This window comes from Oncorhynchus kisutch, linkage group LG5 (assembly GCF_002021735.2).
Source record: "Oncorhynchus kisutch isolate 150728-3 linkage group LG5, Okis_V2, whole genome shotgun sequence".
Classification (NCBI taxonomy): domain Eukaryota; kingdom Metazoa; phylum Chordata; class Actinopteri; order Salmoniformes; family Salmonidae; genus Oncorhynchus; species Oncorhynchus kisutch.
Window position 1 is genome coordinate 15,340,783 of NC_034178.2, and position 12,445 is coordinate 15,353,227.

Here is a 12,445-nt window from a genome sequence, read left to right on the forward strand (position 1 = left end):
GCATAAGACTACAAATGGAGTCAAATTGCACAGTCCAGTTATACCAATTGCAGGCTTGTGAAATTTGTTTAAAGGCATGTTGTTTATATAGCAACTACCAAAATCTCCAGCCTGGTCCCAGATCTGCTTGTGCTCTCTTGCCGGCTCCTATGGTCAATGGCATGCCATACGGTACAAACCGATTTGGGACCAGGCTACCACCAAAATCTCTGTCTTTCTTCTCTAACATGTTTTTCTCCTTCCCTTATTAACCCTCTGTTCACTCTTTTCCACTGCATGATCACACAGGGTCAGTCTTGTGCATGACTCCTGCTAGCAGCCTTGGTAGGTTCCTTCCTTTCCCCTTTTCATTCTCTCACATATTCATTTAAAGGTTTAGGGTGAATTTGCCCCTAGACTTTGATCTTGGGTCCCCACTAATGTTTAAGGTTAGGATTGGGGGAGGAGAAGCTGATCCTAGATCTGTACCTAGGGGAAACTTCACCATGGAGCCCCTTTAAATTGGGGGGAGAGTGGGAACAGGCCGGGAGATGTAAGCGCTTACAGGTGACACAAAGTTTGTGGATGTTGTGACACAGTGAGTGGCACGGTTGTAGAACATTGGGCTAGAGTGCATGATTGATTGTTTTTACTGAAAAGCGCCACAAAGTGCTGCAAAGTCCTACATGGCAATTTGAGCTCCCCGGTAAGAGATGATAGCTACTTACTGTCTTATACCCTAATTATGAAATGTGAAGTGTTATTCTTAACATTATTAGTATATATGAAAATAAAATGCATTCCAAATGAATTGTTTGCTGAAAAGTAGATATTGTATTGTTTACTGTGCTGTGTTGATCCCAGAGAAAAATAGAAAGAGGGTGAACACAATTGGTAGTAAAGCTCTCGATCTTGATGGGGCTCTAATTGTTTTCTAGTTAATCTCAATCTTATAATATCACTCATCATATCTCACTCAGTCCTCTGGGAACAACTAATTGTCGGGACAAATTTCCTTGATTGTAATTCAGGTTTTTCTCTTCTTTTTTTTTCTCCCATGCTTTCTCTCGCTTTTGCATTGTGATGTGCACGCCTTCCGCTGGGCTAACCTAACGATGGCTCGCCCCTCTCTGTAATATGCGTCATGCCCAAAAACAACAACAACAACAAAAAAACGTTGCCATGGTTACCACACTGCCTCCACTGCCAACCTGTTCATTGCTTCCATGGTCCCCCCTTCCTGAAAAAGTACCCATGATGTACAGTGCTGCGCCTGCTACTATCTCTGCAACAACAACTCCTGCCACAAGTGTCCCCTACGCAGCAGCAGCGCCAGCCAATCAGGTTTGCTCAGTTTAAAGCTTTCTTTCATACAGTCCCAGAGCTCTAAATAAGTGCTTGACAACCGTAGTCCATAGAGCTGATCTACTATCATTTCAATTCAAGTAGTCAATTTCTTATTTTACTTCTGACTGCAGAAGAGTTGACTACTTCAAAATGGCGAAAGCCCTCACTGGCGCTGCCTATGTTAAAACAGGTTTTGGGCCAAGTGTGCCCTCTATCCAACTCTATGGCTGAGCCCAACCTCAACATCCTTCAATTAAATTCAAACTTTATTGTCCCAACAGGGAAACTCATTCATGCTCTAGTCTAGTCTGCTACTGTGGTATATTTCAATGTCTGCCACAGGTGTCAGAATGTGTTGGCTTTTATTTCAGAGGACTGCTGTACGTTTTGGACAAGTATATGTTTAATCATTTATTGGCCGTGTCACACAATGTCCCAGTGAAGCACTTATTCAGAGCTCTCACATTTGCAAATAATAGTTGTCTTGTGTTGCATTAGATCCTAGTTTTTGTTTTGCATGGATGTTGTTTTTCATCCACTTTGATGTCAAGTTTCCCTCTTCACCTGCGTTAGAAACATCACCTGTATGTTTCGTGACACACGCACGCACATACACTTTTTTTTTCCACCTAAATAAAGCCTAGCCACTCCATCTCCATCCACCATGTTGGCTCCACCATGTTGACTCCCTCTTCGGCGATGGGTGAGGACGAAAGCCTTGAGGAAACTGTCGATCCAGGGTGGCCATCTCTGCTATATATTAGTGTTGCAGGAGACAGGACGATGTCTCCGGCCTAAAATGGCTCCAGATAAGCACAGTTACTAGCTAGACGCATGGCTCTGTGTCAGCAGGGGCCGGGAAGTTGCAGTTGGGTGCGTAAGTCGGGTGACGCACACACACACACACAACCCCGTTTAAACCTGACAATTACAGTGCACTGCCAGGTGGAGTGCCCGCAGCAAACAATCTCCCATTAACCCCACTTAGCAAGGCCTTGAGCGGTGGCCACGTTACAGGCTTGATGAGATTTGATTTACATCTCAGTGGTCAGTGAGCTTTCCCAGAAATGTATTGGACGGATGACGTCGATCCATGATCATCAAGACTTCCGGTTGCCGGTGAATCTTCATCATTTCACACTGTTCCCTCAAATTGGTTTATATTGAGAGACTCTCAGTGTAGAAAGTGATGGTTTGTTTTCTGTTGGTTTCACATCATTATACATTCAATCCCAGGCTTTATTTGGTCAAAAAATGAACCAGAAAATGTACTCTTACACATCATATATTGTCATCAGAAAGTTTTTATACCCCTTGACTTATTCCTGAATTCAAAATGGATAAAAATGTTTTATTAGTTTTTTGGCTTTTTGAAAATGTAATACCGATATCTCCTTTACATAAGTATTCACACCCCTGCATCAGTACTTTGTAGGAGCACCTTTGGCGGCGATAACAGCTTTGAGTCATCTTGGGTATGTACCCATCTTGCACATCTGGATTTGGAGGTTTTCTCCCATTCTTCCGTGCAGATTTTTTTCAAGGTCTCTTTAAGTTAGTTGGGGAGTGACATTGTCTGGGCTTTGGCGGGCCACTCAAGGACTGAAGGAAGTCATAAAAAAAATCATGTTAAACACTTATTGCACACAGAGTGCAACTTATTATGTGACTTGTTAGGCACATGCTTTACTCCTGAACTTATTTAGGCATGCCATAACAAAGGGGTTGAATACTTACTGACTCAAGACATTTCAGCGTTTCATTTTTTATTAAAAAAAATACAGAAAAACACAATTCCACATTGACATTATAGTGTACTGTGTGTAGGCCAGTGACCAAAAATCACAATTTAATACATTTTAAATTTAGGTTGTGATCACAAAATGTGGAAAAAGTCCAGGGGTGTAAATACTTTCTGAAGGCACTGAAACTTTAACATGTTAGACACCTTTAATCAAGACTCTAGAATTTCAATTGATATTCTAAAAAATATTCTCAATATTCTATACTGATTCTCCTCCCAGCATCTAGTCTGTATGACCAACCACGCTAATACTATTACTGGCACATGACTTATTATTGCTGCCTATGATGTTTTATTATTGTAGGTCTACTATTACGGATAGGTCTCTCCACCCTTTTCCTCAAAACTCAATAAGCAGCCTCACTTGCTATTTATCATTCATGACTAGCAATTTCCTTGATATTGTTCTGTTTTTGGACCAAGACCAGGGAGAAATATGACTTTGCCCTTAAGGATTTTTAATGATTACCTTAGAAGCACACACCCATCGCCATTTTGTAGCCTCTCCATAGGGCATTCCAAATGGCACCCTATTCCCTACAGTGCACATAAAGCCGTTTGGGCCCTGATCAGTGATGTAGTGCACTATACTGGGAAAAGTGTTCCATATGGGGGACTAACCTGAATCCCAAATCATCCCCTAGCCCCAATGCACTTGTGTAGATCTGAGCGGAGTGCATTTGTCTCTGTCACAGGAGCGGTCCAAACAAAAGACAATAATTCAATTGAAGAAAAAAAAATGGTAAATGGAATCAAATAAACCAAAACTTGTTTCTTACAAGTGTAGCATAGGTTGTGCACTCTGCAAACAATGTGTCCACTCTGACAATGAAAACGGAAAGACTGGAATAATGATATTGAATGCATTAACAGAAATTACCATAACCAAAGTAACAAACTTTGTAGATAAGAAATTATAGGAATTAACGGTAAATGTACTACTGGTGATATACAGTACCAGTCAAAAGTTTGGACACACCTACTCATGCAAGGGCTTTTCTTTATTTGTACTATTTTCTATATTGTCGAATAATAGTGAAGTTATCAAAACTATATAAATAACACATATGAAAGTGAAAAAAATGTCAAAGCTTTGCACACTCTTGCCATTTTCTCAACCAGCTTCACCTGAACAGCTTTTCCAACAGTCTTGAAGGAGTTCCCACATATGCTGAGCACTTGTTGACTGCTTTTCCTCCACTCTGCGGGCCAACTCATCTCAAACCAGCTCAATTGGGTTGAGGTCGGGTGATTGTGGAGGCCAGGTCATCTGATGCAGCACTCCATCACACAGCCTGGATGTGTGTTGGGTCATTGTCCTGTTGAAAAGGAATGATAGTCCTACTAAGTGCAAACCAGATGGGATGGCGTATCGCTGCAGAATGCTGTGGTATCCATGAAGTGTGCTTGAATTCAAAGTAAACCACAGACAGTGTCACCAGTAAAGCACCTGCACACCATCACACCTCCCCCCCGTGCTTCACGGTGGGAACCATACATGCAAAATCATCCATTCACCTACTCAGCGTTTCACAAAACATGGCGGTTGGAACCAAAAATCTCACATTTGGACTCATCAGACCAAAGGACAGATTTCTTGGCCAAAGCAAGTCATTTCTACTTATTGGTGTCCTTTAGTAGTGGTTTCTTTGCAACAATTTCACCATGAAGGCCTGATTCACAGTCTCCTCTGAACAGTTGATGTTGAAATGTGTCTGTTTCTTGAATTCTGTAAAGCATTTATTTGAGCTGCAATTTCTGAGACTTTTAATGAACTTGTCCTCTGTAGCAGAGGTAACTCTGAGTCTTCCTCTCCTTTGGCGGTCCTCATGGGAGCCAGTTTCATCATAGCGCTTGAAGAAACTTTCAAAGATCTTGAAATGTTCTGCATTGATTGACCTTCAAGCGCTATGATGTACTGTTGTTTCTCTTTGCTTATTTGAGCTGTTTTTGCCAAAGTATGGACTTGGTCTTTTACCAAATAGGGATATCTTCTGTATACCACCCCTACCTAGTCACAAAACAACTGATTCCTTCTAAATGCTTTTGAGCCAAAGACATTCCACAAATTGACTTAACAAGGTACACCTGTTAATTTAAATGCATTACAGGTGACTGACTACCTCATGAACCTGGTTGAGAGAATGCCAAGAGCGTGCAAAGCTGTAATCAAAGCAAAGGATTGCTACTTTCAAGAATCTCAAATATAAAATATATTTTGATTTGTTAAACACTTTCTTTTGGTTACTACATGATGTAGAATTTTCTACAATGTAGAAAATAGTAAAAATAAAGAAAAGCCCTTGAATTAGTAGGTGTGTCCAAACTTTTTGACTGGTACTGTATGTAATGGAGAATTGTTATACACTAATAATCATATGCAAACAATTCACACAATCAAGTTATGAAATAATGAATGTGCACAAATTGGCAGGAGAGTCCACATTCTGGAGAGAGAAATGCATTGTGCATCTGGGCGCATGGTCAAACCGACATCTGCATTGGCCTTGGCCGTGCAGCATTTACGTGGATACAGCCTCAGCAGAAGTCAGGGCATTCATACTTCTTGCGCATTGTTACAACATTTGGGAGGCGCATTGCGATCCAGTTTGGCCTCTGGATGCATCAGGAGGCTCCGCAGTTGCGTCACTCTCCATATGAAGCCTCCGACCACATTTTCGGATCAAGCATAAATTGTTTTAAAGTCTAGGCCTCCACAATGGAATAGTTCAGAGGGGGCACAAATGTGTGTGTGTGTATATATATATATAATTTGTTACTGCTCGACTAAAACAATCTGGGTCGACCAACAGCCTAACTACCAAACAATCGACATGTCGACTAATTGGCGTCAGCCCCACAGACAGTAGTCTTGATCATAAGTACCTGCAGGTCAAACCTCTCACTGCCCTGACACGGACGTGGGGGCTCCCTCTTCTGGCTGAATTGGGAAATACACCAAGATACAGTTGTGGGTTTTGTCACATTGGTTAGAAAAAGTAATTAGCGTAGACATTGGTTCACATATTTGCAGGACGATTGTACAATATCCCCTTTGGGGCTGCTGTCTGCAATAAGGAGTTCTGTGCCATCATGACTAAAAGGGAAACGCTGTTATTTCAATTCCGTAGCTGGTACAGCGCATCATTGTGGTCCTCTATGCATCCGCCAGCTCATCTACTGTCTGTCTGCTTTCTAACTGAGGCCTTTCACAGCCATGATAAGCCAATAATTTGCTCTCTGTGGTCCTGTCCAAAAACGACCCCTAGACCCTACCACCTAAACAGTGGATCTATTTTGTATATTTTAAAGAAATGGATAGGTTGTAGCTCAACCTTTTTCTCTGATGTTACTTACACCCATCTAGTATTCTTGGATCTACGGAAGTGCCTAGGGGGGTAGAGGCAAGGGGCTTGGATAGGGCCTCGGTCTGGGTAACCAGCGGTAAGCGACTAGGAGCCAACGGGACCTCACACAACATCAATATAACATTCAGCTTTTTGTTTTGTTTTATACATTTTTTTGCTCATAAGTCAAATGACTCCACTCGCGTCATTAAAATGACTTATTATGAGCTTGCAGGATCGACATTGCATACACATACACTATATATACAAAGGTATGGGCACACCCCTTCAAATTTGTGGATTTGGCTACTTCCGCCACACCCGTTGCTGACAAGTGTATAACATTGAGCACATAGCAATGTAATCTCCATAGACAAACATTGGAATTAGAATGGCTTTACTTAAGAGCTCAGTGACTTTCATAGGATGCCACCTTTCCAACAAGTCAGTTTGTCAAATTTCTGCCCTGCTAGAGTTGCCCCGATCAACTGTAAGTGCTGTTATTGTGAAGGGGAACATCTTGGAGCAACAACGGCTCAGCCGTGAGGTGGTTGGCTTCACAAGCTCACAGAACGGCATTGCCGAATGCTCAAGCGTGTAGCTTGTAAAAATCGTCTCTCCTCGGTTGCAACCGTCACTACCAAGTTCCAAACTGCCTCTGGAAGCAATGTCAGCACAAGATGCCTGGAGAATGCTACCTTCCGAATGCATAGTGCCAACTGTAAAGTTTGGTGGAGGAGGAATAATGGTCTGGGTCTGTTTTTCATGGTTCGGGCTAGGCCCCTTAGTTCCAGTGAAGGGAGATCTTAACGCTACAACATACAATGACATTCTAGACGATTCTGTGCTTCCAACTTTGTGGTGACAGTTTGGGGAAGGCTCTGTCCTGTTTCAGCATGACAATGCCCCCGTGCACAAAGTGAGGTCCATACAGAAATGGTTTGTCGATTGGTGTGGAAGAACTTGACTGGCCTGCACGTAGACCTGACGTCAAAGGGAGGGACCAACTCCATATTAATGCCCATGTTTTTGGAATGAGATGTTCGACTAGCAGGTGTCCACATACACTAGATGACAAAGTATGTTAGGGATTAGCTTTTTAGCCACCCTACAACGACAATCTGGCTCTTGTGCAATCTTTTCCTGGACTCCTTGCATCCTCTCTTCTCGCCTCCTTCTCAAAAGGCATTGGAGAAGGTCAGAGGGAACTTGGATCTTCTCCTCCAATATGGTTGAGAAGAAGGCGAGGGGATCAGATGTGAGGAATCACAGAAAGAGATAAACGAGATGGAGCCAATCATTTGAAAAGGTATAGACAATGAACTGACGTTTTTGTTTTCCATTTTTCTTTACCTCTCCTGCAGATTATCCTGAAGTAACTGTCAGGAAAGAAATGGAGTGTCAAGAAGCTGCACAACAAAGCCCAAAACAGCCCTTCTGTACATACTACCTTCCCCTCCCACTACAGCAACCTGCATGCTAAGAGTGTAATACTACCAATTAACCATAAGACTTGAGTGCTGGTGTAAGAAGATACACACAACAAAAAGATGTATATGTATTGTTAGGAAACTATTGCCATGAAAATTATGACAAAAGAATTATATGTACTGAACTACAAACACTTAGTGGAGCGATGGTGACGAGTTCATTTTAACTATTGTTTTCTCTGTTAAAGTAATATGGGTCCTTTATATTTTGTTTTCAAAACGGAACTTCGATCTGCACAAATGTTCACCCTTTGAAAACACCTTATTTGCACTATAAGAGAACTAGTGCTTATTGTCAAAAGTGCTTCATTGTTTTAAACAGGAGAGTCACAGAGAAGCCCTTGGTTGCAACTGGCGCTCCAGACCAAGCTAGAAGGGATTGTTTAACTTTTTGTTTGTTTTAATTCTTTTTTTAAAGACAAATGTTAGGGCAGACTATAGGCTTATGTTTACTCAATGACTGTCCTCTTAACAATGATTTGAATGTGCTCCCCCACCCCCCATCACCACCACCCCTTTAAAACGGTGTGGTATGCGCTCCATATGAACCACTTGCCAACATTTAATCTCTGGAAAACCAACGGCTTGCCAAACGAAAGTCATCGCGACTGACCGATTTGACGGACAGAAGCGATCGGAGTCGATCTGCAAGGGAACAGACGTGGAACAGCTTTGTGGCCAAAACGTGCAGTCGGGCCTCGTTTTTGTGCACATCCTAGAATTTCAATTTCTTCTCATTTTGTTAAATTTTCAGTTTTAACTTTTGGATGGGTGCTGACATTGGCTTGTGGGTGTATTTGTGTGTATGTGGTTGGTTGGGTGGGAGCCCCAGAGGGGTCCGTGTTGGGGAGAGTTATACTGGCATCAGGGAGTGCTACTAGCCTATATGGCTCCGGTTTGTGTGCCAAGGGCTTAACGAAAGCTTGCGGGTGGCTGAGAGCATGTGGCGGGAGGGAGCCTCAGCCTGATGGGCCAAGCCATAGACATCTGCCAGCAGACTGGAACAGGCAGAGTAAGTCCACCAGCGGCCCCAAAGTCAAGACCACAAGGACAAGGCCTTTGGGGGAGTTAGGGGTGGGGCTAGAAGGAGGGATAAGGGTGAGATCGGCTAGGGGTGAAACAAGTGCTACGACTCAAAAAAAAAAAAGAGAAGAAAAAAAAAGGTGCATTCGAAGATGCTAGTCATCGTCGTGAGATGACTTGAAGTTTTTGACTGGAGGGCTATCTGTGACTGTCAGTCGTCACCCTGCTATCGCCGAGAATCCTGTTTCTATTTGAGAAAAACTGTAGAAGTGCCTAAAAATCCTTTAACTTTAAAACAACAAGCATCTGGAGAAACATACTTTGTCAAAGAAAAAATAGGAATATACAAAAGGATGGTTCAAGCAAAGTTCCCAAAAGTATGTTGACCTATTTAGAGAAAAGACTATTCACTTTTCATGCAGATGCCATGGTTAAAGCAGTACCCTAGTGTTATTGTAAAATATATTTAACACGACAAAAAGTAACTTTCTGAAAAGAAAGTATATAAACTAACCAAGATAGCTTGGTAGAATGTTTGATAAATATTTCATGATGTAATATTTTGTTCTTACCATAGGTTTTTAGTAGTTTACATTGGAAAAAAGTGATTGAGAATACAGGAAATTGTGATGTGTGTGTGTAATGTATGTAACGTGTCTCATACTTTGAGAGTTTATATTCATGGTTGTAGCAGCAATGTATTCATGTTTATGTTTTACGATGTTAAGCATCAAGGTATGTGTGTCACCAGAACAATCTGTTATTTTATGCCATGATATAGTTAATAGTGTACTAGCATTGTTTTAAACCAACCTCCACGTTATTACCTAATATGTTTTATGAGATGTATGTATTTAGACTCTAAATCACATTTCTTGATCCTACACAACCAATTATTTACCTTGTATGTGTGTTCAACAAAAAAGATCAGAATCATGACATATTTTCATGGCGCTTGATCAACACAGACAATCCACAAGAGACACCTTTGGTTTAAAAAATAATATGGCACTGGTCTTAGAATGATTTTTTTCTTTTTGTTCACTGAGATTTTCTTCTAAAAAGTTACAGTTTTAATGTAATTTTTGGTGTGGAAGGTGATCGAAGATATTTTTTGGTAATTTATCGTATTTTATTGTTTTGTCAAATGAGTCAGAATGATGTAACCTATTCTATTTTGAAATGAATGTAATTTATTGAGCTGTGCGTCCCAACAGGGTCTGGTCTCTTTAGTCAGCCAATGAGATGCAGATCAGGAGCAAGGGGGTGGAGTCTTAAAAAGCCACCAATAGAATGCTACTGGATCTCCCTTGCCTTGTCATCAACACAGTTCATCGCATTACAGTAATGAGCAAAGCTTTAGAATTGCTTATATTGTTCAACAAAAAAAAATAGAAAAGAAAAAAAGAATGTTAATTGTATAGGTGACATTTTACCCAAAAAATAATTTTAAAAATATGTACTTTTCACTCTAGTATTTCATAACAATATTAAGTTGTTGCTGTGGCAACATAAAGTTGCAATTACTAAAGTTCTGTATTTTTGTAAATTATCTAATCGTTAAGTTTACTTTTTTTCTAGAACACTGCACACATCACTAGATTGTAAAGCAGATTTCAATTTTCCTTAGCAGCCTCTATAAAGGTGTAACTTTAACACTTAAGATGTAATAGACAAAGTTACCAATGATATTTAGGATGAAATTATAAAAAATTATCTATTAATTGAATAGTTAAGATGTACAACTTTTCCCCTGAGAAAGGACCACTGGTTTCATGCACACCAATGGGAAAATATTTATGAATGTAGTTTAAATTGTTTATCATCAGTTAAGGATTGCACTTCTTCTGGTAAAATAAAACATTTCATTATTACCGATGGAAAATTTCATTAGGTATGGCAAAGTTACTATACACCAGTAATACAGTAATTCTGTATAATAGTCACTACCAGTTCGTATCACAGAAATAACCTTTGAACATCTTGCATGAGAAAAAAAAAAGACAAGTTTTTATTAATAAACGATAACGTACTGAATGTTTCTAGTTATACCGAAAAACACAAAAAATAGTCTGCACATGAGGCAAAAATTCAAATTGTCATCAAATGGGGTCATGGTTGTGCCCAAGAGAATGGAATTGTGCTGAGAAATGTAATTTATTTAAATGAAATGTGTTGACATTGGCTGACTGATGATAAGAGTTAAATATATAAGCACTTGGGTCAGCTGAGCAGACACAGCTTATCCAAACACTTTGCCTTGTCGTTAGTCCATCATGCTTAAGGTTTTATGTTCCAGCGCTGTTAAAAATAAACTTTTAAAGGCTGTAAACTGGTCTCTGCTGAACAGACTTGTTTTGTTTATTTATATATATATATATATAAATAATGCTAAAATGTAAACTTAAAAAAACTTGTTAGAAGTTTTTACTTTTTTGCATTTTTTTAAAGGTGAGGCCAAAAGGATTGACTGCTGTACAGAAAGCTGTCTTGTGTTCTAAGCCCCGTTCGAATACTTTAACACACCCTTCCTTACTTACTTTCGGATCTAACATTATTTGGTAGGTGTAAGCAACAGTTCTATCACATAGCATTCCCTAATCCGGCCATTTCAGATTAGGTATTTCTTCAAGGAAGGAAGGAGGAAGGAACGATGCATTTGTTAAAGTATTGAAACAGGGCCCTATTATGTCCTTGTAGAGAGCTTGATGATGAGGGCTGTGGCCAACATGCGATGCTGAATGGTCCCTAAAAGGACTGCCGCCAGGGTCGTATTCACTAGGAAGCAAACGTGCCGAAACAGAAGGGACTAACTGAACTTGTCCAATAAGAAACGCTTGTTTTCGTTTAACATTGCAAAACGTTTCGCTACAGTGTGCACTATTGAATATTACCCAGGTAATGAATTGACTGCTTTGCCATCAGAAATGCAGTATCCCATCTACTTTGCAAAAATATATATATAGAGAGTAAAAGACCCTCATTGGATTTTTTGTTTTGATGTAACCATTTTTCAGTTTTCTTTGTGCGTATAGTTTGTGCTATTTTATGTTACTATAGTCAAATGTTTTGGTTCCAGCAAGATAGTGTAAAATCTATTGAAATAAAGAAAAAATGGAAAGGACGTTTGTTGAAATGACCTTATTTATGTGAATAATGACTGTGATATGCGCTTGTCTTACTTACCTTAGTTGAATGCCCAGACTGTATGTCGCTCTGGAAATGTGTATGCTAATGGCCTAAATGTAAAAATTAATAATGCTCTTATGGATGTGGTGAATGACAGACATGCTACAACAGGGTTCCGCAACTGACGGTCCATGGGCCGAATTTGGCCCGCAGCTGATATTATGTGGCCCAACGTTTTCTAAGTAAAACATTTTATTTATTTTGTATGTTTTATTGTTGGACATAAGACTATAAAAATGACACAAATCAGCTCCAAGTGATTTGCA

At 40.2% G+C, this 12,445-nt stretch overlaps 1 protein-coding gene across 17 annotated transcripts in view; it reads left to right on the plus strand.

Annotated features, from left to right (window-relative positions):
* Positions 1 to 12,114, plus strand: part of LOC109890708 (muscleblind-like protein 2a) — a 74,305-nt gene extending 62,191 nt beyond the window's left edge. For 7 of the 17 annotated variants that reach the window (XM_031824565.1, XM_031824571.1, XM_031824572.1 and 4 more), the window contains 3 exons: positions 289 to 324; positions 1,229 to 1,323; positions 7,842 to 12,114. In XM_031824565.1, coding sequence (XP_031680425.1) covers positions 289 to 324; positions 1,229 to 1,323; positions 7,842 to 7,856 — 146 coding nt within the window. In that variant the 3' untranslated portion in view covers positions 7,857 to 12,114. The remainder of the gene's footprint in view (positions 1 to 288; positions 325 to 1,228; positions 1,324 to 7,841) is intronic. The other 10 variants (XM_031824569.1, XM_031824576.1, XM_031824573.1 and 7 more) reach the window with 3 other exon arrangements.
* The last annotated feature ends 331 nt before the right edge of the window (positions 12,115 to 12,445 follow it).